This window comes from Manis pentadactyla, chromosome 7, assembly GCF_030020395.1.
Source record: "Manis pentadactyla isolate mManPen7 chromosome 7, mManPen7.hap1, whole genome shotgun sequence".
Lineage (NCBI taxonomy): Eukaryota > Metazoa > Chordata > Mammalia > Pholidota > Manidae > Manis > Manis pentadactyla.
In genome coordinates, this window is record NC_080025.1 from 55,821,253 (window position 1) to 55,847,947 (window position 26,695).

Genomic DNA, 26,695 nt, shown 5'->3' on the forward strand with positions numbered 1-26,695 from the left:
ACTAAGAGAGTGGGGGAAAAGGATAAAGTGAAGGTAAAATGTTATCATTTGGGTAACTAAGTGAAGGGTGTAGAGGAATTTTTAAAATATTATTTTCACATCTTTCCTGGGAGTGTGAAATTATGTCTGAATAAAAAGTTAAAAGGAAAAAAAGAAATTTTGCCCTGAAATAGAGGCAGAGAAGTTAGGTAGTAACTGGAAAAATATGAGACAAAGGGACGTTTTTGCTTTTCTGTATAGGAGATCCCAGAAGATGTCTTTAGATGACAGGAAGTGTGGGGGTTATTGTAGAAACAAAATTCCTGAGAAGAATAGTGGTGTTGGAATCCACAGCCCTAGAAAAGGGATTATTTAATCCACTGTAACCCAAGGACAGGCAGAGAGTTTGAGCCATGCTGTGTGGAGGATGGTAGTTTTGCTGGTGAGAAGATGAAGTTTTTGTCTGATTAATTCTTTGTGACCAATTAAGTAGGGTAGACTTAGAATTCAGAAGTGACATAAAAAGATCCAACAGAATTTGGAGAGTGGAAAAGTGAAGATTTTAGAGATTTGCAAAAGGACTGTCACATAGTGTTGAGGGCCCATTTGAATTCAGTGACCATTTATTTAAAGCAAAAAGTCAGTCCCTTCAGAAATGCTGAGATGTTTTTGGGTGCAGATACCAAGTAATTGGACATTTGGCTGTTACCGGGGGTAGGTCCTTGAGTGCCATGGGAGTGGAGGAGGAAGAGGGGAGGGAGAAGGGATGGGGCAGGGAGATGAAGGAGATGTGTAGTTTGTAAGAACATTAATCATGATGAACCATGCATGAACTGAGTGAGGAGGGAGAGAGGGCACCAGAGTCGGTGTCGAGGTGTGAGACTTTTTCTTATCTATTATATACCAGGCCTAGAACACCAGGTGCATGCTGGAGACACAGAGTTGATTTAGATGTGCCCCTTGCCTTCATAGCACTTATAATCTAGTAAGAAAGGTAAACAAAGATAAAATTTCTACAGAGTACACTATGAAATAAGTGGCCATGCAGGAATAAGGAGGCCTGGAAGGTGGCCACTCAACCCCAACAGAAGGGAGAGCATTTTCAGGAAGTCTACAGGTGGCAACGTTGGAAGTGAAGGGTGAGCATAAACTACTGAGAAAAGTGAAGGCAGAGGGTGTTACAGGCAGATGGACCAGCAGACCTGGGCAAATGGGAGAAGTATGAAATACCACTGTAAGGAGAACTACAGACTATGTACTTCATAAAGCTGTACATAAAATTTGGATTGGACAAGGGTGGGTGACAAAGCTGGAGATGATGCTGGGGGCCAGATCACAGAAGACTGTGTGCCATCCTGAAGACCATAAGAGTGACAGTAATGAGGTTTAAACAGTGCAGAGGTATGATCAGATCTGTGATGTTGACAAACTGCTCTGGTGGCTTTGTGTAGAAATGCCCCTAATGCTCTGCAAGAGGAAGATTACAACGTTTCTGTAATAGAAGCAAAGCTGCATTAAGTAATTATACTATAGAGTAAATGGTAATGAATAAAACCAAGTATAGTTTACTCTTCTCATGCAAAGAACATATGGGAAATGAATGATTTTTCTTCAGGTCTCAATTTCTCTACCTGCCACTAGGTATATTAATGCCTGCCCATCTCTTCTGGGGAACTGGGAATATGAATGAGGTTCATGGCTCAAGTGTTTTGAGTTTTAGTGAAGAAATGGACTTAAGACATGATAACACTCTAAAGACTACTGGCCAGGGAGGGAATAGATAAACAGGGTTTCTGATTTAATAAATAAAATCAGCTCCACTGTATGTGCAGTTGGTGAAAGAAGTATCAATAATAAATAAAGACTTCCTTCATTAATCTTAGGTTGCTAAGCAATATATTTAAGAAAACAATTTTGGCTCTTTTACTCAGCAAAGAGTAATATAAACTATAACTTAAAAATCAGGATGTACATTTCAGGCAAAGAACTGTCTAAGTACAGATTATACAAATTGCTTTGAAAAGGGTATGCTTTATAAAGCAATTTCATGTGTAAGCAGAAGCAGTACATGGAATCTAGAAGAATTTCCAACCCATCATATATGAGAATTGAAGATGTAAATTTTCTTTGACTATAAACAAAGAACTAGTTTTACTATACAGTATTCAGTGATCAGTATTCAACAAGCACTTAGGTGTATAGCAAATTTTACAGCAGCATTAACAGCAGAACCAAATTATTTTCAGCATCATTTACTCTATAAAAGGTACTCTTTATTTGAAGATCCTAAATAATAAATACTTAAGTCTAGATAGCAAATATTTTTAGCTCTCTGTACCACTCAGACTCTATCCAGTCTACTCAACTCTGCAGTCAACAGAAAATATGTAAACAAGTGCACCTCTGTTCTAATAAAATTTAATTTATAAAAGCAAGACAGGGAATATGGTCAATGATTCTGTAACACCTTTCTACATTGATAGATAGTAACCACTCTGTAGGGGGTGAGGATTTAATAATATGGGTAACTGTTGAACCACTGTTGTACATTTGAAAAAACCTAAGATTGTGTATTAATGACACTTTAATTAAAAAAAAAAAAAGTAGGCTGGATTTGGCCCATGGGCCATAGTTTGCTGGTCCTGTTCTAATATAACACTTTTAAGTTTCATCTGTTTCTTTTAAATTAGAAATTTACTAAGAACTATAAAATAAAGTATCAGAACATAAGAGGAAGGTCCAAATTATACTGAAAGTTTTAAAAAGTTTCCCATTTTATCTCTACCAATTTTTCTTATAGAGGAAACAAAGGGATAGTGCAATGAAATTTAATTTTAGAAAGAACGGGTTTTTTCTTCCTTTAATTTTCCAGTTCATTTTCTTAGCTGATTGCTTTCGATTCATTTCAAAAGTGACTGAGTCAAGAAACAAAAGAGGGGATAATTTGGAGGAGACAAGTTTGATTTTGGAAAGCTGATTTGAGACTCTGGTTGAATTTTCACATGGAAATGCCTCCATCAGGCACCTCTAAAGCAAAAACTCATGCTTTAGCTTCTAAAGCAAATATGAATTCATCTCACTGGTGTGCTGAACTTTTAAACACCAGCCAAGTGAAACACCCTGGGCCCAACTAACGTCTTTCTAAGACACCCACAGAAAAGAACAGTGCTTGCTTACATTCATTCATTCATTTACATATATATATATATTTTCCCATTGCTTATTGCCAATTCTACTTTTTGAGGGGTTTTATTTTAATTAATTAATTAATTACCCTAATTTTTACAGTATCATTGATATACAATCTCATGATGGTTTCACATAAACAACACAGTGGTTTCAACATTCACCCATTATTATCAAGTCCTCACCCCTTCTATTGTACTCATTGTCTATCAGCACAGTAAGATGTTATAGAGTCATTGTCTTGTCCACGCTGTACTGTCTTTTCCATGATGACCTACCTATATTGTGATTGCAAATTATAGTGCCCCGTAATCCCCTTCTCCCTCCACACCCATCTTCCCCAACTCCTTCCCTTTGGTAACCACTAGTCCCTTCTTGGTGTCTGTGAGTCTGCTGCTGTTTTGTTCCTTTTGTTATGAGAACAGCGTTTTTATTATATTTTGCTTTTATAAACCAACCCCAGATTTAATGAGCAAATGAACAATTCAAACATTCAATGCTGAATGTTTTACAACTGATCAGGCTGTGATAAAGTCTTTATCTTTTTCAATTTAAAACCTTGTAAAGGATTTTACCTTAAATTTGAGTATCTGTTCATTATGCTATATGAAAAAGGCAGTACTACATGTATTTGGAAAGTCAGTGTCAGAAAAATTATCCCTAAACTTAAGAAAAATGTTTTAAATTAGTTCTGACAATTTTTTTTTAGGTTGAAAGTTAAAGTCTAAACTTCTTTTTTTGCTTCAGTCATTCCCTATTTCACATGGAAAGTTTTCTGATAGAAATAATAATAATAATAATAATAATAATAATAATGTCTCACAATTTTTGAAGTTTTAACATAGCCCAGGCTCTGGGCCATGTGCTTTACATATGCAACAACTTCATGAAGAAGTACAGCTTCTACTAAGTGTCTTCCTCAGGGGCACACAGGGGCTAGTGAGTGAAAGCTTGTCTCAAACCAAGTCTGAGTAACTTTAAACTCCACATTCCCAAATACTAGATGTTTTCAACATCTTAAACAAAGAAATTGTGCAAAAGAATTCCTTAATAAAGAGATCTACGCATTTGAGTTATTTTATTCTTTTCTCTAAATTTCTGTCCACAAATTACTTGGCAAAAGACTGCTTCTTGCTCTCCATTTTCTTGCTAACAATTTGCTGCCACCTCTGCATTTATTTCAGAATACCTTCTGGATTTCTAAGCATGGTACCCATGGCCCCCAGATCTTGTCTCAGCTTTCTTGCCAGCCTCACTTCCACTCTACCCTGCTATAAACCACAAGCTTAGGCACAGCGGCTTTTTATCCGTGGTTTCTGTGCCTGAAGCTGGGGGAGGACACTCACTGTCCATCTCTGCTTCTGAAATCCCTTTCATCCCTGAGATGCAGCTCAAATACCTCCTCCATGAATTTTACCCCAACTCTGCCAGTAAGAATCAATCTCTCTCTCGAGACTCTGTGCTATCATAGCCATTTGTATTACACCTTTATTTTGGCTTTTATCATCTCTTGCCCTTACATTTTTGCCTCAGTAAATTTATCTATCTTTCTCATTAGGTATCTTTGAAGACTGGGATGGCAATGTGCTCATCTTGGTACCCCTCACAGCTTCCAGCACATACTATGTAGATGGCAGGTACAAGTAAAAGTTCATAAATCAAACTGAGCAGACTCCATGTTGCTAAACCCATTCTAATATGCAACCTTGCAGGAAAATGTGGTCATTTGCAGAATCCCAAATCTCAGGAACTGAGCCTTTAAAAACTGTTTAGGAATACTTGGTCCATGAAGGTTTCAGGAACATTCTATATGGCAGAAGAATATGCTATTGATCCAGCGTAAAGGACAAAGTGGGTTTTAGGAAAATCACTTTGTGTGAAAACTTATTGAAATGACATGCAAACCTTCAGAAGTGTTGGGTAAACAAAATTACCTTTGACAACCTCTTGCCAAGAATTAAGAAGGTGAAACAAGATGAGGGAGGAAGTGAAGGAAAACACTGTCCAGTTTCTTCTGAAGAAAAGATGAAGCTGCAGACATTGGTGCAGTAGCCCCGGGAGAGGAGGGGCCTGGCTAAACTAGCATTTGCTCCCAAGTGTCACTTTCCTCATTTATCCTAACGTCTTCTAACTCAGCAGCCTTAGGCTACTCATACCTTCTGCTTCTTTTTGCAACTTCCAAGTATCTTTCAAAGAGTAGAATTTCAGAAGACAAGTTTATAATTATACATAGCAATTTTTTTCTTTTTTTAAAAATTAAGGTATCATTGATATACAATCTTATGAAGGTTTCACATGAGCAACATTGTGATTTCAACTTTCACCCATATTATCAAGTCCCCCCCAAACCCCACTGTAGTCATTGTCCATCAGCGTAATTACACATAGCATTTTATACTATAACTATCTTCTAGATCATCAGTAGGCTTAATATTATTAATATATATTGAAAAGTGGAGGTATCTCCCTGGAACCCAGGGAGTTTTTACTAATTAAATGACTGAGAATTAAATGACTAGAGGTGAGTAGTTATCAGGTAAAACCTCTGCAGATTTTTCTCAGCTTCATCCACAAACAGTGGTATGCGCCAGAGTCCTATGTTGAGACCTCTTCTTTCTCACTCACTAGTCTTCCTTCATGTTCTCATCAACTCCTTGATTTAACGCTCAGTTACCTACCTGTATGTGTGGCAGTTTAGATTCCATTTTGAGACTACCTTTCTTCCAATATTCAAGCTCATATGTCCAACTATTTGAGCATTTTCACTAGTATATCCTGAGGATCCCTCAAACTCAGCATATTTATAACCAAACTTTTTATTTCTGCTTCCCCTCTCCCCAGAGAAAGCACCCCACTCCTCCTTTGGTCCTGATCTTGGTTAAAAGCATTACCTACCTAGTCAACTAAATTAGAAATCTGGAGTCATCTTAAACTTTTACTTTTCCTCATTCCTGAAATCTTGTTGATTCTGCCTGCCTTCTAAAATCCCTCTCAAGATGAAATTTCATAACCCTGTGGACAAAGAAAGATTCCACAAGTTTCCAGAAGGCAAAACAAAACAGGTCATATACAAAAAGGATCAGGGGCTGGAACTCTGGCCATGTCAACAGAAATAATAGAAGCTGGAAGATAATGGAGCCCTGCCTTCAAATTTCTGAGGTTGAACATTTATTTGTCAACCAAGGGTGAAGCTAAGATAATAATGATTTTCAGGAAAAAAATCAGACATACATGCCTTCACAGTGTTTCCCTTTCACATAATCTTTGTCAGGAAGCTACTGGGTAATATGGTGTACCAAAAGGACAGAGTAAATAGAAAGCATAAAACATGGAATCCAGGAAGAGGGCACCAACATAGGTAAGAGGCAAAGGGGTCCCCATAATGATGATGTGTTGTATATTTAGTCATAATAATGTGATGTAATACAAATTATGATTACGTCCACATTGGAAGGGTGAGGGATGGGAAGAGTGTGTGAGAAGTTGGGTTAGATGAGAGCACTGAGTCCTTCTCTTCCATATAAGAAAGTCAAAGATCATATTCCACATTCTTAAAGATCAAAAATAACTATCTACACATAGCATTTAGAAATTTGGAGGTGAGTATCAGACAAGATAGCTGAGTGAGTTGAATGTAGTTGCTTCTGGGAATGGGTCTAAGGGGACTGTTGTTTCACTATAAGCCTTGTAATATGATTTGACTTTTAAGTTTATGTATATGAGAAACTGATAAAAATAAAGAAATAAAAAACTAGATACTCTGTTTAAGGATTACAGCAACTTTGTGTTAAAACCCCATAAGCAAAGACTCTCAGAGATGGAAAGAGCTCTAGAAACTTAGTGTCATTTCTTATTTCCATAGTATAATATTTATAATGAAAATATGTTGATTTCTTTACTCAAATCATTTCTCCTCTCCTGCAAAGTTTTATCATTCCATATCAATAGTTGCAATAGATGTTCCACACAAAGCACCACACAGCGTAACACTAATGAGAAGTGGTTATGTTTGCTGGCATATATCCCTCTCCTCTCCTTCCCTGTGTCCCACCGAAGGGAGTTAAACATTTAAGATTTGAGGCTCCATTCCGTATAACACACTTGGGCTAAGAGCTAACAGATGGGTAAAACATGCCAGGTCCTGTCCTAATGATCCTAAGCCTGCATGAAACATTTTTCTACTGTGAGGAATATGGTTTAATTAACCACCTGCTGAACTTCAGTTGGGGAAAGAGGGAAGTTAATGTGAAGTTTTCTCTCATGAAAAATAAAATACAATTTTTACGGGTCAAAAAGCCAGCAATGAAAGTAGTTCTTGATGGTCACTTTTGCTTCATTATATTATTTGGATATATAAACAGACATTAAAGGTTAACTTGCCTATTCCCTCATTTCACAGAAGAGAAAACTGTGGCCTAAGAAGGTTCAGTGACTGGATCAAGACTACCCAGTGTATTTTCAGACCCTGCAATGTAATTCATGTAACTCAGTAGAAGGTTAAACAACTTCTCATCTTTAGTAGAAAAAACAGAAAAGAATCATTTAGTTAGATAACTCTAGCCAAAAATCAAATGCCTTAGATTATCTGGGTATTTGGAAGACAGTGTTTTTGTTTCTTAATCCTTTTGTTTTTTTATTTCATTGTACAAGTAAAAGATTCATTACAGAAAATAATTTAAACTCCAGAAAATGAAATCTTCATTGTACATGCCAAAAGTAACCACTGTTAATAGTTTGGTGTATTTCTTTTGCTGAAAGAATTCACAAACTATTAATTACATACTGCCTATTACTACATCAATCAAATAAATGATACTATTCTTTCTTAATAGGGATGTTTCTTCAGTTAATAAAAGAAGGGAGGGAGATAGCAAAGAAGAATCTTCTAAATGTGTACATGTTTTTTCTTATTCAAATCATAAAAGTTCATTAAACAGTAATAAGTAGAAAATGTAGTATGACCAAACCAACAAATTTTTAAAGCATTAATAATTAAAAAAAAAAGATGGTGGCTTTGACATAACTGTAAATTTAAAGACAGTTGAGTTTAGGAGAACTTACAACTGGAAAACATGCTCAGGTTGAACTTTGAGAATTTAAGACAGATGGCTCAACAATTCATTTGTAAGGAATTGGAAACCCCTCAATTTTAAATTTGTAATGAAAAGTTTATGTCTTATTTTAATTATGTTCCCTGTTAAATGATGTTGCAATAAATAAATTATTTGAAAGTTCTTTAAAAAATTGCTAAGGGAAAGAGAGAGAGAGAGGGAGGGAAGGAGGGAGGGAAAGAAGGCAGGCAGGCAAGCTGGACACACAGGAAGGAAGGGAGGAAGGAAAGAAGGAAGAAAAAAGAAGCCAGGGTCAAGGAATTTGCCTCAGTGTTTTTTTTTTTTTTTGTATATTTTCTTTTCTCTTTATGTAAGAGAAATATACTACTATTAAACTTCTAGTGTAAGACTAGCAGCTCTGAGAACTCCTGTAAAGATGTAACATGTTACAGATATATTCTTTTTTTTGTGTGTGTGTATATTTAAATTTTTCTAAAAGTTTTTAACACAGTAATTAATATGATTAAAATGTATAAAGAATAATGAGGGAATTATTTATTCAAAATTCAGAAGGGGGGAGATGATTGGGAAGGGACATTAGGCAAGACTTCCTAAGTACTACTAATAAACCTAGTAAGTGAGTAAGGCGGTATTGGTACCACTGTTAACATTTTTAGTTATATGTGTGCTTTTCATGCAGTCTTTTCATATGTCTGGCATATTTTACAATAAAAAGTGAAAAGAAAGCTTATTGTTAGGACATAAAGGAATCTCACAGAACCCAGTTGCAGGAAGCACAGTTGGACACTTTGGGAATTGGAAAGTGGCCAGGTAGCCTCTCTGTCTCTTTTCCTCCTGAACGCCCCCATCCTATGTTTCTTCTCTTGCTCAAATGCATTATTTTTCTGTCTCTGTCAGTTGTCTTTTCTGCTTAATTATCTGCATTTACCTGGCTTGTGACATCTCCACAATGGCAGGACTGATCAGTCCCTGACCTGACTGAGGCTCTTCACAGTTGTTTCGGTCTATGGTACGAGATTTTTGGCAAAAGAATTGGACCGACTTTTGGGCAGACCTTCACCCTGGACTGATAAGCTATAGCTAGCATAGCGCACCTTGCTCACAGGGACTGCCCCTTTAAGCCTGTGGGCAGGGAAAGTTCTTAAAAGGTAGTAGACATCTGTAATAATAACATTATCTATAACAGTAAAAGGTTTGAAACAATCTCTAACAGTAGAGATGGGTATTGGTTAAAGAAATTGTGGTTTTTTTTTTTCATTGAAAACCTGTTTCCTCTTTTTTTGTGTATGTGTGTGCTTTCTTTTTTTTTTCATTATTTTTTATTTTTCTATTTTGTTATCATTAATCTACAATTACATGAAGAACATTATGTTTTACAGATATATTCTTGTTCCTAAAGGAATGAAGAGAAGACATTTCTACACGAAACACAATCACTTAAGAAATCATATTGACTTTTACCATTGCCTGGATGAATGCAACGATTTATAAAAATAAATAACCAGTAGCTATCCTGGAAGAGTCCTGTGAAGTCAATCTCCTTGGACATCAGAAGGTTTTCCACTACATATAAGGTCTATTTTTACTATGAGAACTTGTGAATATTTTTATTATGAGAGCTTTGTAGATTTTTCAAGCTTAAGTTCTCTTTTTTTTCATGTCATTGACCTTTCCCAATTACTCCACATACTGGGATATTAGACTTATTGTTAAACAGATCATTAAAAATGACCGATCAGACCCTTACACCTGACTAAGTTAGCCCTGACTATAAATTAGGAGCTTTGGGATATGCACACTCTCTTTTGGATCACTAGGGTCATATTACTGCACTGAAGCACAGGTAGTTTACTAACTCTGGTCAAAATCTGAGCTGGTGGTTAAAAATTGAAGGAGAGTTTGGCATCACTGTTAGTGTTCTTAATACCTGCCTTCAGAATGCCACTTTTCCAAATGGGGCTAACAAGCTTAAATAAACATTTGTACTCAGGCTTTATTTCCACTAATGTACTTTGGAGGATATGTTTCACTTATATCTAAAGAAACACAAGGGTAAAAATTTATATGCTGGGTAGTCTATTTGCCTCTATTAAAAAATAAACCACATTGTTTTTCTACTCAATGTTCAAATATAAAAGAACTTTCTGAAACATTTCTTGAGCACTGTCAGCTTTAATACCCTTAATTTTTAGAAATCAATGAATATATTTGAATAGTGTTATGTAGAAAGGATTGTGCTGCTGAATTCATCCAAATCTTGTACTTTCTGTAAGTTATTAGTTCTTGCCTTAATTAATTTAATGTTATAAGAACATAGCCAAGGATATACCTCCTTTAGAAACAGAACTTTGATCATCTCAAGGTCATTAATAATGTTATCTGAAATGATAACTTTGGGTAAATAAAATGTGTTCATAAAATATTACACACCTTGCAGGAACCAAATAGGACATACTCAGACAGGTAAAATCTGTTTTTACCTCAACACTGATTCTCTTTGAAAGTAGCTTTGCAGTCTACACTTCAAACATAGAAGCTGGTATCTCTTATTATTAGATTATAAACACTGCTTATATTATCAAAGAGTTCATCTACTTTGATGAAGTAAGCAATTCAGATGCTTAGTCTCAAGCATCTGAATTGTGTGTTAAATACTGAATTTCTTTTTATTTCTCTAACAATATCGAGTTAGTGTTACATCTCAAACTTATGGAGTCAAAATGCAGAATATCTCAGAGTTGGAATTTTTGAAAGGTAAAGGAAGAAGAAACTGAACTGGCCAGGGTTAAGAGAGGTATAGCATGGTACATAATGGATTGTCTGTCTTTAATTTTATAACACCCTACTTACAACATTTCTAGAAAAGGAATCCTTGACAGATATGAAAAAAAGCATGATTTTAAAACAATTTTTCTTTTTCTTACTAATTAAAGGTATTTTGGAAATAGGCCCTTGCATTACTCAAAAGGATTAGTAGCAATATTTTATGTTGGGTAAAAAAAGAAAACTGTGTTTCTTCTAAAGTGTCTAATGTACAGGGTAGATAAATTACTAATTAATTTTCATATAAATGTTAAAACTTCTTAATCATGTTCTAAATCTTTTGTAATTATAGAACAGACAATAGTACCAACTATGACAAGATTTTGAATTTTGGTGTATCTATACCAAGTACATAGTATATCACCTTATCTAGAAGATTTACTTATTTTTTTAACTTACTGCCTCTAAACAATCTTCTTTCACTCTAAATAAGAAGTAAAAAAGTAACTACAGAATTTTGTATCACATGAAATATCATATGAATTTTTTGTTTTTATTACAAGTAAATTATTATAATTTATAAATAAAGTTAAATTTATAAATAAGGTTTTTATTACAAATTGAGGTTATTATGAATTAGCTTTTATCTCTGGGCTTTCCATCTCAAATTCAAGTACATTCTGATTAAGTAAACTCTATCCAAACTATTTAAATTGATAATCAATAATAGCAGGTTATATTGTAGAGAACTTTCATTATACTGAGACCAATTTAAAAAAATCTAAACTGATAAATGGCATAAAATAGGTCCTTGAATCAGTCACTTTAACATTCTCCAATTTACCTCCAATATAAAGTAGTGGAAGAGATTTGAAATTCCAAAAGTCTATGCACTGATGATTACCTTAACTCTGGCTGGTTGAAAGGTTCCCCAGTGCCTGGACAACATCAAGGAATATGTTATATTTAGGAATTTTTTATTTGCAGAAATGCTGCCCAGGGGTCAAGTCACAAACTTTACTCAGAGTTCCCTGGGATGACATTGGACTTGAGATACCTACTTTTTTGTGTTATGCGCCTGCAGGCAATAAAAATTTGTTCTTTGACTAAGAAGAAAAAATATTATCAGAACTATTTTTCAAAAAACAAAAAAAAATGTAGGAGAAGCAGCTTCTTTCAGAGAAATGGAGTTAGGATATTCTATCCCAAGTCCTGACTGCAATGTATTTTTGAATGAGACTTTCAAATTCTCACCCCAGATTCTTGCTTACTCTGTGCTTGTCCATCTCTTTCAAGGAATGCTTTCTTTATATCTGGCAGGTATAAGTATTAGGGCTTGAAATAAGCAATATATTTTCTTATAACCAAAACTGTCCCCCTGCTATTACTTTCTTTGAAGAAGCAATATGCCGTGATGGAAAAATGTGCTTCATTTTCCAAAAATGTGTTTATAAGTAATTTTTAGGAACATAGCTCTTTTGCTAAGGCAGGAACATGTCTATTTACAACACAGATCTGAAACACCTACCTGTTTTCTTATATAACAGAGCATGTTTCTTTTGGCTGAAACAATGTTTTATCTTCACATTTGGGCAGGAATTTATAAATAGGTCACCCCTGGCATTTTAGCCAGGAGAACATTTAGTTATTAGTTTTGTTTTAGGGAAAACAATGAAGTATAACAGCATAAAATATCATGCTACTCTCTCTACTTTGGCACATGCACACAAAATTACCATCTGAAGTCTTCTTTAATTCAGTTTTCAATTTCTCCTGGTCTTCTATTAGTTTTTTATTTTCTGCTTCCAAAATGTGTTCCTCTTCCTTGCTATAGCTTTTCAGGAGCTATCAAAAAAAAAAGAGTTATAGAAAGAAGTAAGATTGCAATAAGCCAGACATCCTTCCAGGAAAGTGGCTGAATAATGTATTTAAACTTATTGGTCTTTATTTTATTCTTTGTCCTTTTTAGTATTGTATACTTTTCCACACTGTCCTTTTGCTAACAGAAGCTTGCTACTTTGCAAACACACAAGAGATTTCTTCTTACTATGACTGAAATCTCTTGAGATGAAAATAAGAGTTTTGTTGGGTTACAATTAAAATAATATTTTCAAAAGTATTTAGGTATATAACACGAATGTCTTTTCCTCAGTTAAGTGTGTGATGTAAATCTAAGGAAAACAAAACAATTTTGAGGATATTAATTGGAAAACCGTTATGTTCCTACTGCAGAGGTATCTACTCAGACTATTTCTATATAGACTATTTAAATATAGATGAATTCAGAAGGAAGAATATAATGTTGTCAGGATGGAGATAGGTGAGTGGAAAATGACAGGGCCATCTCTATGCTTGTAAAATTCTATCTAATTTTCTTTGAATAGTCTCCAAACTACTTTTATTAATCCTTTATACAGATCTTTATATTTTAAAATCTACTTTGGCTTTCAAAATGGTCACTTTATATTTGCAGCTTATCTTGTCTAGGCAAGAAAAATTAAGATTTGAATAGCAAAATATTTGACTAAAATAAAAACAACATGGAGTAAAAATTTCATAGTCTGTATGTCTTGATGGAAACCATCATTGTTAACAGAATTAAGAAGCTGACTCATCCTAAAGAAGTTTTAAGGAATTTAAGTTACCAAGATAGGCAAATTAATGTTTGGAAAATAAAATATGTATACACCTGGGCATGGGTTTTCTGACTAAAAGGGTAACAACTTGATAGTCGCAGCTTCCTGAGTCAGGTAAGAAAGCAACTCTGGACAATTTTAAACAGACTGACAGAGAAAAGACTTTCTACTGCAAGGTGATTCCTTTTCTAATGTAAGCTGGTATATTCAACAAACAAAACTCACAAAGTTCTAAAGAGCCTTGGCCATATGCAAATATGCTACAATGCTAGGTGTTATGAAGAATACAAATGTAAGAGAACATGGGCTCTGCTCTCAGGTAACTTCAGTCTAGTGGAAGGGATGAGACAGGAGCATAAAACTGTAGCACAAGATATAGTACTAGACAGTGCTCTTGGGTTATAACAAGACTAGACAGCTCAAGGAGGAATTAAAGCACTAATGAATATATTATATAAACCCAGTAAGTTTTCTTTTCTTTTTTTAAGAGTAGAGGACTGAAGTATATAACTTAAATGGATGGAGCCTGATACCTTCAAAAAAGGTTTTAAGAGCAGAAACAAAAAAATTCTTCAAATCTCTATAAACTTGTTGTGCATTTCAATTTCAAAACAATCCTAGTTGCTACTTCACTGAATTCAGTTCGCACAGTCTCCAGTGATTACCCAAATTGGAAGAGAAGCACTGAGTTGCAGGAATGTTTACACTGACTGCTTAAATTATTATGCCATTGACTTGGAAAAGTTGGATTTGTGTTGGCCTTGTAAGCTAGCTTTCATTACTGCACCTGTAAACTTGTCCAAATTTATTATGTGTAACTCCATGCTGGAGAAAGACCAAGATCCCTGGAATCTGAAATTCACTAACTACCAGCTACAATAATGCGCATATTCACCATCCTACCACCCTATCCCACCTTGGTAAGCGGCTAGAAAAAAAACTAGTAAGAAGTAAAGCTCCATCATTGTTGTTATTTTAAAGCAGTTAAATTCAAAGTTAATTGGTCTTTCGTTATTATTTCACTTCATTAACTGAAAATCAGAATAGAAAGGGGTCTCCAGTACCATCTACAAGTCATTTTATAGGACAGCATATGAGGCAAGGGCACAAAACAACATGGTTAAAAGTGTGTGGATCCAAGGGTCAGTCTGCTTGGATTAAAATCTTATTTCTGTCAGTTACTAGCTGAATAATTTTGTGCAAGCCACTTAACCTTTTATTGTCTCCATTTCTCATCTGCAAAATGCAGATAATAACAGTACTAACCTCATGGGGTTGTTGCAAAAATTAAGAGTTAATTTAATGCCTTACTTCAAAGGAAGCATTTGAAGCAATACTCACATAGTGTTAGCTATGATTTATAATTTTGAAACCCAGGACAGATGAGGTGACTTGCCCCAGGTCTCAATGCTTATTATTGACAGAGTTGGGACTAGCACTCAGGTCTCTTGTATTTCAGGGTAGTGTGCTTTACATTAGATAATGTGCTTTCAATAGCAGATAAAGAGGTGTTTTAGCAATTTGATTTTTCCTTAATTAGTATTTCAAAACTTACATGAAGTATCTTGAAATAGAAGTCATTCCTGACATTCTAATGGCTTTTATTGGTCAATTACACTTTGGTACTGATGGTATTTATGTCCAGCTAATAGATTCTCTCCACTGTGTACTGGCTTTTGCCCAGCATATCTGTGTACCTCTGATGATCTAGGGCCACAGACTTGGTCACAGATAAGTAGAAAGCAGGGGACCAGAATAGCATGGAACCAAAGCAGAAGGAAACAAAAAAGGGAGACATTTTGGGGATCAAAGAATCAGTAGGCATGAAATAAATTTCCTTGCAAGGGTAACTAGTTCTGAAAATAATTCTAAAAGAAAAATTTTAAAAATGTTTTGAGAAAGATGTTTTTGAAGGATAAGACTAATGTAAGTACATTAATTATCATGTATACGAGAAAAATAATAGTACCAAGACTTTACAGAAACACTTTCCATTGCTTTCGAGCTTAAGAGTAAGAGGAAAACAACCAAAGAATAAGAAGAAAAAAGCAGTGTTTTATTAGTAGTTACAATTCATTACTCTAACATGATATGGGCATGATTTTAAATCAAGATAGGTACACGCTAAGTCTACAAATGCAAGGCTATGTGCTTTTGAGTTCAGCCATAATATATTAATCAAAGCTTTGAAGGTTTCATTTTTACCATTGTGAAATGAGATCAAAGAAAGGATAGAAAATGAAGCCGATGATATTAAGGTACAAAATAAGGCTGCCTGTTCTACTGAAACATTCCAAAAAAGGCATAATGATTTATGCTTTCTTCTGAATACAGAAATACCAACAACTTGATTTCCCAGAACTGCAATTACTACACAGTTAATCTACCTGACATGTATGGATCAATGCCTTTTCAAAACACACCAAAAGAAAGTACAAAACTGATGTTTATTCTCCAGAAGTCTGTTTCAAAGATGGTGGTTATAGTCTATTTCCTCAAAGTTTTTGAATTCTGTTTCTATGAAAAAAAATTCTTTACTTTTTTGTTGTAGAAATAAGGCAGACATCATAAGTAGTAAAACATGGCTTTGAAAAGGTCACCATGACACTGTAGCATCAAACACAATTTTTTGCAAAGTTTTGCCTTATTTAATAGGTTTTAGAAAGTTTTATATTGTACTCTGTGATAGCTAGCTCATGTAGAATTGATGAAAGGTGGTGCTTATGGTTCTTTCCAAAGAAGCTGGCCTTTAGGGCTTGGATAAGAATTTAATTCTCTACTTCTACTGTTGGATGCAGTACTTTTTACATAAATATAACTTGATGTAATATACAACTGATTGCATTTCATTAACTTATAATAGGTAAATAATCCTTGTGCATTATTTTAGGAATGCTTTTGTCAAGAAAATCTTTTACTGATGGTTCCGTTAATTCTTTTTTGTCATTAGCAAAACTTAGGAGGCTTAATATGAACTGAAAACACTCAAGCTATGAGATCTGATTCCTGAATTTTAAACAGGGGAAAAAAAAATACCCAAAATACTCTTGTATCTTTCATTTTTCCATTTGTTTTTAAATTTAAGAGGGAAAACAACATACTTGATTCATTCTTCCTGAATGGCAGGGAAGGACAGCACAAAGTTCTCAAAGAAGTATCAGGACCATTGCCAAATTAAAGATTTTAAATATTACATGCAGTCAGCAATCTAGCATCAACTACTTTCTTCTCCTTCTTACATAACCATCATTTAAAAGAATACAAACAAACATGTTTAAAAAAGATAATTTAACTGACAAGGAAACAGAGCCATGGAGACTTACAAAGACTTGCTCTAAGTTATGAAATAAAATCAATGGTAGTGAACAAATTAAAATTCATAATCCCAGAACAGTTTTTTTCCTTGAATCATAAGTAGTAGGTCCAACAGGGTATTAATATTCTATGGCAGGAAACTGTGAGCACAAGCAAATCTGAAGTTTAATAAAATGCTTTTGAAATAATCATTCCATAGAACAATATTACAATTTATGGTCATTTTCTGCTTACTAATGTGAAAATATTCTTTTGGATGCTGAAAAATAATGTACTGTTCCTAGGAGATAACCAACAACATTTACACAAATTTTTAAGAAGAAAATTTAAATACCTGTTTTAGTTTTTCATTCTCTTCCATGAATTTTTTGGCAGCCTCATTAGTACTTTCTGCTTCTGTTTTAAACACTCCTTTGATTGACAGTTCCTTTGCCAGCTGAGTAATAAGGCTAAGCAGACGTCTCAACACTCTAAACAAAAAAAATCAGAGTAAAGTGTAACTAGACTAGTCATTAGGCAGTGAGTTTCAGATAAAGATAACTTTGTTATCACTTTATCTTTGTTAGAATACTGGCATTTGGAATACAGGTTCAATGGTACTTATTATTTTCTTTGTGGAAGCCTTTCACCAGGAGGAACAGAAACAGAATTTTAGACACTGTGGGAAAGCCAGTGAGGTGTTTTGTTTTTGTGTTTTTTTTGGCCAGCTCAAGATTTGCTATCTAAAGAGCATTGTGTGAAGCTGGCCAAGCCTAAAAACTGCTCGTTCACACCTGTTTATGAGTAACTTCCATTGTTAGACATAGTAATTAATATCTTCAATTATTGATTCAACAGTTAGTTCCTCTGCTAAGTGTTAGAAATTGTTAAATATTAAGCACTGTGGTAGGCACTGAGGACACAACAAGAAATGAGACAAAATCTCTGCTTTCAAGTTTAAGTTCTAGTTGTTCAAGAAGGCAAGATTTAAACAGTATTTAATTACAACCATGAATAATACTAAGAAGGAAAGCATATATATACATTCTATGGGAGCATATTATACACCTACCTACTTTTGGGGGTCATGGTCACAGATAGCTTCTCAGAAAGGGGCTGAGGGATAAGCATAAGTTAGCCAGATAAAGAGGGAAGAGAAAAATGTTCCGTTAGAAGGAAAAGCAGGCAAGAAGACCCTGACCCTGAAGCAGGAAGGAGCTAGGTATACAATAGGAACTCAATAAATACCTGTTGCAAGAATGAATGAATGAATGAATGAATGAGCAGTAAAGGTCAGTGTGGATGGAATGTGGTGCACACATCAGAAAACGGTATGAGAAAAGACTCCAGAGAGAAGCATGAACCAGATCATGCATGGCCTTACAGACCTATCAAACCTACAAGCCAAAACTAGTGTTTTGTTATTTGAATACATCACCTGTGTTCTTTTATGAAGATGTTAGTATACTAAACAATATAGGAAAAAATCCTACAGTATAGGTTTTTTTGAGAAAAAATGAGAAAGGAAACCTCATGTTTTTGAACTGTGGTTTTTTTTTTTTACTTACAGCCAAAAAAATAATGAAAATCCAGAAATGTAAAGATTTCTTTGAGACCTAAAAAGTTTCATCTGTACATGTTCATAGGCACCAGGTCTGTTGGTTGAGCTTCTTTCAATGGCAGGAGTAGAGGAATATTTCCTTACTTCTCTCACAGCATCTATTCAAGAACAAAAGAAAACATTACTTTTGGCTTTTAAAATATACAATTATTAAAATGGGAAGCAGTTTTAGAATAACTGACCTAACTTTTAATTAAAGAACTTCAGGTAGGGATTTTCTTTCTGTCTACAACACCTGAAAGGGTATCAGATGCTCTGTTAAGATACTGGTAGAAAACTTTGAATATAACAGCATTTTTGTTTTTTTACTATTCATCTGTTTTTAAAGTACCATCACTATTCTGCTTCTTATCTCTACTAGCCTTTACTCTTTCAATCCTAATAGGTTGACAAAAAAAATCAACCTACTGACACTAACATATAGGTGACATCCCATTACAGTCAATTCCGAGAGATTGTCTTACTTCTCTTACTGCACTAGCAATTTATTATACCCATTATTACTTTACTTTTACTACTACCTTCTAGAAACCACCATCTACTTTCTGTCTCTATAGAATTGCTGATTCTGGACATTTTATATAAATGGAATCATATACTAAATGGTCTGGCATCCTTCAATTCGTATAATGTTTTCAAGGTTCATCCATGTTGTGACATATATCAGTACTTCATTCCTTTTTGTGGCTGAATAATACTCCATTGTACAAATATACCAAATTTGGCTTATCCATTCACCAGTTGATGGACATCTGAATTGTTTCCACTTCTTGGCTATTGTGAATAATACTGCTATAAACATTCATATGTACAAGTTTTTGTATTGACGTATGTTTTCATCTTTCTTGGGTATGTATATACTTATGAGTGGAATTGCTGTGTCATCTAGTAACTATTATGGTTTAACTTTCTGAGGAACTGCCAAGCTGTTTTTCAAAGCAGCCATCTTACATTTCCACAGTGCATGACGGTTCCCGTTTCTTCTCATCCTCATAACACTTGTTATTATCTGTTGATTGGAGCCATCCTAGTGGGTGTGCATGGTATTTCATTGTGGTTGTGTTTTGCATTTCCCTATGGGTAATGATGGTGGATATCTTTTTCATGTGCCTATTGACCATTTGTATATCATCTTTGGAGAAACATCTATTTGGATCCATTACCCATGTGTAAATTGGGTTCCCTTTTTATTTGTTCCCCAAATGTCCTTTACAGATTTTCTTTTCAAACTGGGAACTACTTAATGGACATTCACTGCATGTATTTATGTCTCTTTAGTCTTTTACATAGAATACTTTTTTTTTTTAAAAGACATTAACTAAAGTGCCAGGCCAACTATTTTATAGAAAGTTCACACATTCTGGATTTATCTGATTGTGGTGTATGCTAATATGTTCTTCTAACTCCCGTATTTACAAAAAACTGGAAGTCATGTATAAAGATTTGATTGGATCAAGTTTAACACTACACTTTTGGTAAGAATCCTTCATAGCTGATGCCATGTAATGCTAGCTTATCCCACACTTTTTTTTAATTTTTAATTAAGGTATGATTGATATACACTCTTATAAAGGTTTCACATGAAAAAACAATGTGGTTTCTACATTTACCCATATTATCAAGTCCCTGCCCATACCCCAATGCAGTCACTGTCCATCAGTGTAGTAAGATGCCACAGATCCACTATGTCCCTTCTCTGTGATACACTGTTCTCCCTGTGATCCCCCACACCATGTGTACTAAACATAATACCCATCAGTTCCCTTCTCCCTCCCTCCCCACCCGCCCTCCCACATCCTTCCCCTTTGGTAACCACTAGTTCATTCTTGGAGTCTCTGACTCTGCTGCCATTTTGTTCGTCCAGTTTTGCCTCATTGTTATACTCCACAAATGACAGAAATTATTTGCCATTTGTCTTTCTCCGCCTGGCTTATTTCACTGAGCATAATGTCCTCCAGTTCCATCCATGTTGTTGCAAATGGGAGGATTTACTTTCTATGGCTGAATAGTATTCCATTGTGTATATGTACCACTTCTTCTTTATCCATTCATCTACAGATGGACACTTAGGTTGCTTCCATATCTTGGCTATTGTAAAAAGTGCTGCGATGAACATAGGGATGCATATGTCTTTTTGAATCTGAGAAGTTGTATTCTTTGGGTATATTCCAAGGAGTGGGATTCCGGGGTCAAATGGTATTTTTATTTTTAGTTTTTTGAGGAACCTCCATATTGCTTTCCACAATGGTTGAACTAGCTTACATTTCCACCAGCAGTGTAGGAGGGTTCCCCTTTCTCCACATTCTCGCAAACATTTGTTGTTCTTAGTCTTTTTGATGCTGGCCATCCTTACTGGTGTGAGGTGATATCTCATTGTGGTTTTAAATTGCATGTCCCTGATGATTAGTGATGTGGAGCATCTTTTCATGTGTCTGTTGGCCATCCGAATTTCCTCTTTGGAGAACCATCTCTTCACATCCTCTGCCCATTTGTTAATTGGGTTATTTGCTTTTTGGGTGCCGAGGTGTATATATAAGTTCTTTATATATTTTGGATGTCAACCCCTTGTCGGATATGTCATTTACAAATCTATTCTCCCATACTATAAGATGCCTTTTTGTTTTGTTGATGATGTCCTTTGCTGTACAAAAACTTTTTAGTTTGATGTAGTCCCATGAGTTCATTTTTGCTTTTGCTTCCCTTTCTCGAGGAGATGGATTCAGGAAGAAGTTGCTCATGCTTATATTCAGGAGATGTTTGCCTATGTTGTCTTCTAAGAGTTTTATGGTTTCATGACTTACATTCAAGTCTTTAATCCATTTCGAGTTTACTTTTGTGTATGGGTTAAACAATAATCCAGTTTCATTCTCTTGCATATAGCTGTCCAGTTTTGCCAACACCAGCTGTTGAAGAGGCTGTCATTTCGCCATCGTATGTCCATGGCTCCTTTATCATATATTAATTGACCATATATGGTTGGGTTTATATCAGGGCTCTCTAGTCTGTTCCATTGGTCTATGGGTCTGTTCTCGTGCCAGTACCAAATTGTCTTGATTACTGTGGCTTTGTAGTAGAGCTCGAAGTTGGGGAGCGTAATTCCCCCTGCTTCATTCTTCCTTCTCAGGATTTCTTTGGCTATTCGAGGTCTTTTGTGGTTCCATATGAATTTTAGGACAATTTTCTCTATGTCTTTGAAGAATGCTGTTGGCATTTTGATAGGGATTGCATTGAATCTATAGATTGCTTTAGGCAGGATGGCCATTTTGACAATATTAATTCTTCCTATCCATGAGCATGGGATGTGTTTCCATTTATTGGTATCTTCTTTAATTTCTTTCATGAGTGTCTTGTAGTTTTCAGAGTATAGGTCTTTCACTTCCTTGGTTAGGTTTATTCCTAGGGATTTTATTCTTTTTGATGCAATTGTGAATGGAATTGTTTTCTTGATTTCTCTCTCTGCTAGTTCATTGTTAGTGTATAGGAATGCCACAGATTTCTGGTGTATTATTTTTGTATGCTGCAACTTTGGTGAATTCAGATATTAGATCTAGTAGTTTCGGAGTGGATTCTTTAGGGTTTGTATGTACAATATCATGTCATCTGCAAACAGGGACAGTTTAACTTCTGCCTTGCCAATCTGGATGCCTTTTATTTCTTTGTGTTGTCTGATTGCCATGGCTAGGACCTCCAGTACTATGTTGAATAGAAGTGGGGAGAGTGGGCATCCTTGTCTTGTTCCTGATCTTAAAGGAAAAGCTTTCGGCTTCTTGCTGTTAAGTATAATGTTGGCTGTGGGTTTGTCATATATGGCCTTTGTTATGTTGAGGTACTTGCCCTCTATACCCATTTTGTTGAGAGTTTTTATCATAAATGGATGTTGAATTTTTTCAAATGCTCTTTCAGCATCTATGGAGATGATGATGTGGTTTTTGTCCTTCTTTTTGTTTATGTGGTGGATGATGTTGATTGATTTTCCAATGTTGTACCATCCTTGCATCCCTGGCATAAATCCAAATTGATCATGATGGATGATCTTTTTGATGTATTTTTGAATTTGGTTTGCTAATATTTTGTTGAGTAGTTTTGCATCTATATTCATCAGGGATATTGGTCTGTATTTTTCTTTTTTTGTGGTGTCTTTGCCTGGTTTTGATATTAGAGTGATGCTGGCCTTACAGAATGAGTTTGGAAGTATTCCCTCCTCTTCTATTTTTTGGAAAACTTTAAGGAGAATGGGTATTAGGTCTTCACTAAATGTTTGATAAAATTCAGCAGTGAAGCCATCTGGTATAGGAGTTTTGTTCTTAAGTAGGTTTTTGTTTAACAGTTCAATTTCATTGCTGCTAATTGGTCTGTTCAGATTTTAAGTTTCTTCCTTGGTCAGCCTTGGAAGGTTGTATTTTTCTAGAAAGTTGTCCATTTCTTCTAGGTTTTCCAGTTTGTTAGCATATAATTTTTCATAGTATTCCCTAATAATTCTTTGTATTTCTGTGGTGTCCATAGTGATTTTTCCTTTCTCATTTCTGATTCTGTTTATGTGTGTAGACTCTCTTTTTTTCTTGATAAGTCTGGCTAGGGGTTGATCTATTTTGTTTATTATCTTGAAGAACCAGCTCTTGCTTTCATTGATTCTATTGTTTTATTCTTCTCAATTTTATTTATTTCTGCTCTAATCTTTATTATGTCCCGCCTTCTACTGACTTTGGGCCTCATTTGTTATTCTTTTTTAGTTTCATTAATTGTGAGTTTAGACTGCTCATATGGGATTGTTCTTTCTTGAGGTAGGCCTGTATTGCAATATACTTTCCTCTTAGCACAGCCTTGGCTGCGTCCCACAGATTTTGCGGTGTTGAATTATTGTTGTCATTTGTCTCCATATATTGCGTGATCTCTGTTTTTATTTGGTCATTGATCCATTGGTTATTTAGGAGCATGTTGTGAAGCCTCCATGTGTTTGTGGGATTTTTTATTTTCTTTGCATAATTTATTTCTAGTTTCATAGCTTTGTGATCTGAGAAACTGGTTGGTATAATTTCAATATTTTTTAATTTACTGAGGCTCTTTTTGTGGCCTAGTATATGATCTATTTTTGAAAATGTTCCATGCGCACTTGAGAAGAATGTATATTCTGTTGCTTTTGGGTGTAGAGTTCTGTAGATGTCTCTTAGGTCCATCTGTTCTATTGTGTTGTTCAGTGCCTTTGTCTCCTTACTTGTCTTCTGTCTGGTTGATCTGTCCTTCAGAGTGAGTGGAGTGTTGAAGTCTCCTAGAATGAATGCATTGCATTCTATTTCCCCATTTAATTCTGTTAGTATTTGTTTCACATATGTGTGGGGAGCAGGCTATGCCCTTTCCCCCACTTGCTGATGTGGCGGGAATGGAGAACAAAGAACATCCTGTTTATGCATTCCATGAGCAACTGAAGGAGCCCTGCTGTGCCTACCTTTGCCTGGCTACTGCTGATGTCAATACTGTGCTTGATTGTCTATTGGATAATGCTATTTCCTGGGATAGTGTGCTTCTTTGCTGTATAAATACTCTGGACTCTAATAAAGCTTTGCTGGCGACGCGCAGGAGCGTCAGCCCTCCCAGTTCTTTCTGTCTTTCTTTGTTTCCTTCGCCCCCCTTCCGCTCTTCAGGAACTGCTTGACTCGGCGCGGCTGGACCGCGTCACATATGTGGGTGCTCCTGTGTTGGGAGCACAGATATTTATAATGGTTATATCTTCTTGTTGGATTGACCCCTTTATCATTATACAATGTCCTTCTTTGTCTCTTGTTACTTTCTGTGTTTTGAAGTCTATTTTGTCTGATACAAGTACTGCAACTCCTGCTTTTTTCTCTCTGTTAGTTGCATGAAGTATCTTTTTCCATCCCTTCACTTTTAGTCTGTGTATGTCTTTGGGTTTAAAGTGAGTCTCTTGCAGGCAGCATATAGATGGGTCTTGTTTTTTTATCCATTCAGTGACTCCATGTCTTTTGATTGGTGCATTCAGTCCATTTACATTTAGGGTGATTATCGATAGGTATGTACTTATTGCCATTGCAGGCTTTAGATTCATGGTTACCAAAGGTTCAAGGTTAGTTTCCTAACTATCTAAGAGTCTAATTTAACTCACTTAAGATGTTGTTACAAACACAATCTAAAGGTTCTTTTCTTTTTCTCCTCCTTTTTCTTCCTCCTCCATTCTTTATATATTAGGTATCATATTCTGTATTCTTTGTCTATCCCTTGATTGACTTTGGGGGTAGTTAATTTAACTATGCATTTGCTTAGTAATTAGCTGTTCTACTTTCTTTACTGTGGTTTTAATTCCTCTGGTGACAGCTATTAAACCTTAGGAACACTTCCATCTATAGCAATCCTTCCAAATAGACTGTAGAAATGGTTGTGGGAGGTAAATTCTCTCAGCTTTTGCTTATCTGGAAATTGTTTAATCCCTCCTTCAAATTTAAATGATTATCTTGCCGGATAAAGTAATCTTGGTTCCAGGCCCTTCTTCTTCATTGCATTAAATACATCATGCCACTCCTTCTGGCCTGTAAGGTTTCTGCTGAGAAGTCTGATATTAGCCTGATGGGCTTTCCTTTGTATGTAATCTTATTTCTCTCTCTGGCTGCTTTTAACAGTCTGTCCTTATCCTTGATCTTTTCCAATTTTATTACTGGATGTCTCGGTGTTGTCTTCCTTGGGTCCCTTGGGTTGGGAGATCTGTGGATCTCCATGCCTGAGAGACTATCTCCCTCCCCACACTGGGGAAGTTTTCAGCAACTACCTCCTCAAAGACACTTTCTGTCACTTTCTCTTTCTCTTCCTCTTCTGGTATCCCTATAATGTGAATATTGTTCTGTTTGGATTGGTCACACAGAACCAATATTCTTTCATTCTTAGAGATCCTTTTTTCTCTCTGTGCCTCAGCTTCTTTGTATTCCTCTTCTCTAGTTTCTATTTCATTTATTGTCTCTCCACTGTTTCCAACCTGCTTTTAATACCCTCCATCATGCTCTTCAGCGATTGGATCTCTGATCTGAATTCATTCCTGAGTTCTTGGATATCTTTCCGTACCTCCATTAGCATGTTGATGATTTTTATTTTGAACTCCCTTTGAGGAAGAGTTGTAAGCTCCATATCATTTAACTCTTTCTCTGGAGTTATATTAATTTTAGTCTGGACCAGGTTCCTTTGGTGTTTCATAGTTGTATATGGCGCCCTCTAGTGTCCAGAAGCTGTAGTCTCTGGAACTGCTCAGCCCCTGAAGCAATGTTGGGGGTCGCAGTGGAGTGGTACTGGTGCCTGGGGGGAGGAAAGAGCTGTTCCCTGCTTCCCAGCTGCTGTGCCTGTCTCCACTGCCTGAGCCAGTGGGCCGAGCACACAGGTATAAGCTTTTGTACCAGAGCAGCCAGATATGGATCCCTGCTTTCCACAAGCACCTGGAATCTCAGTCTCTCCAGGAATTCTGCCTGTACTAGTTTTCCAACCCGGTAATCATGCGAGTATCATGAAAGCACCATGGAATGTAGGGTTGTGCTCCCAGAGCAGATCTCCGGAGCTAGGTATTCAGCAGTCCCAGGCCTCCACTCCCTCCCTGCTCCATTTCTCTTCCTCCCGCAGGTGAGCTGGGGTAGGGGAGGGGCTCGGTCCCGCGGAGTCACAGCTCTGGTACGTTACCCCGTTCGCTGAGGTCTGCTCTTTTCTCCAGGTGTATGCAGTCTGGTATCATCCTCTTTCCTGTTGCTCTCTCGGGATTAGTTGCGCTAACTATATTTTCTAATTGTATACAGTTTTAGGAGGAAGCCTCTGTCTCTCCTCTCATGCCGCCATCTTTAATCCAATTCCTATCCCACACTTTTTCATGCTAAAGTTTATTACTTGGTTAGGATGGTATATTAAGAGTACTCCAGAGAAAGAGAACCATACTCCAGAGAATGTATAAATACACACACACACACGTATATATGTGTGTATATATATATATTTATATACATGTGTATATATATATATTTATATACATATGAATATATATACAAAATAAATCTATGTATATAAATAGATATGTACATACAAGCATACATATGTTTCTATGTATGTTTGTGTGCATGTGTGTATATATATACAGAGAAAGGGAGAGAAGGAGAGAGAGATTT

At 35.8% G+C, this 26,695-nt stretch overlaps 1 protein-coding gene and 1 non-coding gene across 5 annotated transcripts in view; both read right to left on the reverse strand.

The window, feature by feature from the left end:
- The window catches only part of BCAP29 (B cell receptor associated protein 29), a 69,895-nt gene that overhangs the window by 25,248 nt on the left and 17,952 nt on the right, over positions 1-26,695 (reverse strand). For all 4 annotated transcript variants that reach the window (XM_036918986.2, XM_036918983.2, XM_036918984.2 and 1 more), the window contains exons 4-6: positions 18,499-18,649; positions 17,286-17,421; positions 12,737-12,845 (exon numbers count right to left, since the gene is read on the reverse strand). In XM_036918986.2, the coding sequence (XP_036774881.1) occupies positions 12,737-12,845; positions 17,286-17,421; positions 18,499-18,649 (396 nt within the window). The remainder of the gene's footprint in view (positions 1-12,736; positions 12,846-17,285; positions 17,422-18,498; positions 18,650-26,695) is intronic.
- On the reverse strand, positions 8,583-8,730 carry LOC118929128 (small nucleolar RNA U109). Its single transcript, XR_005031482.2, has one exon. It is a non-coding gene; the product is annotated as a small nucleolar RNA U109 (small nucleolar RNA).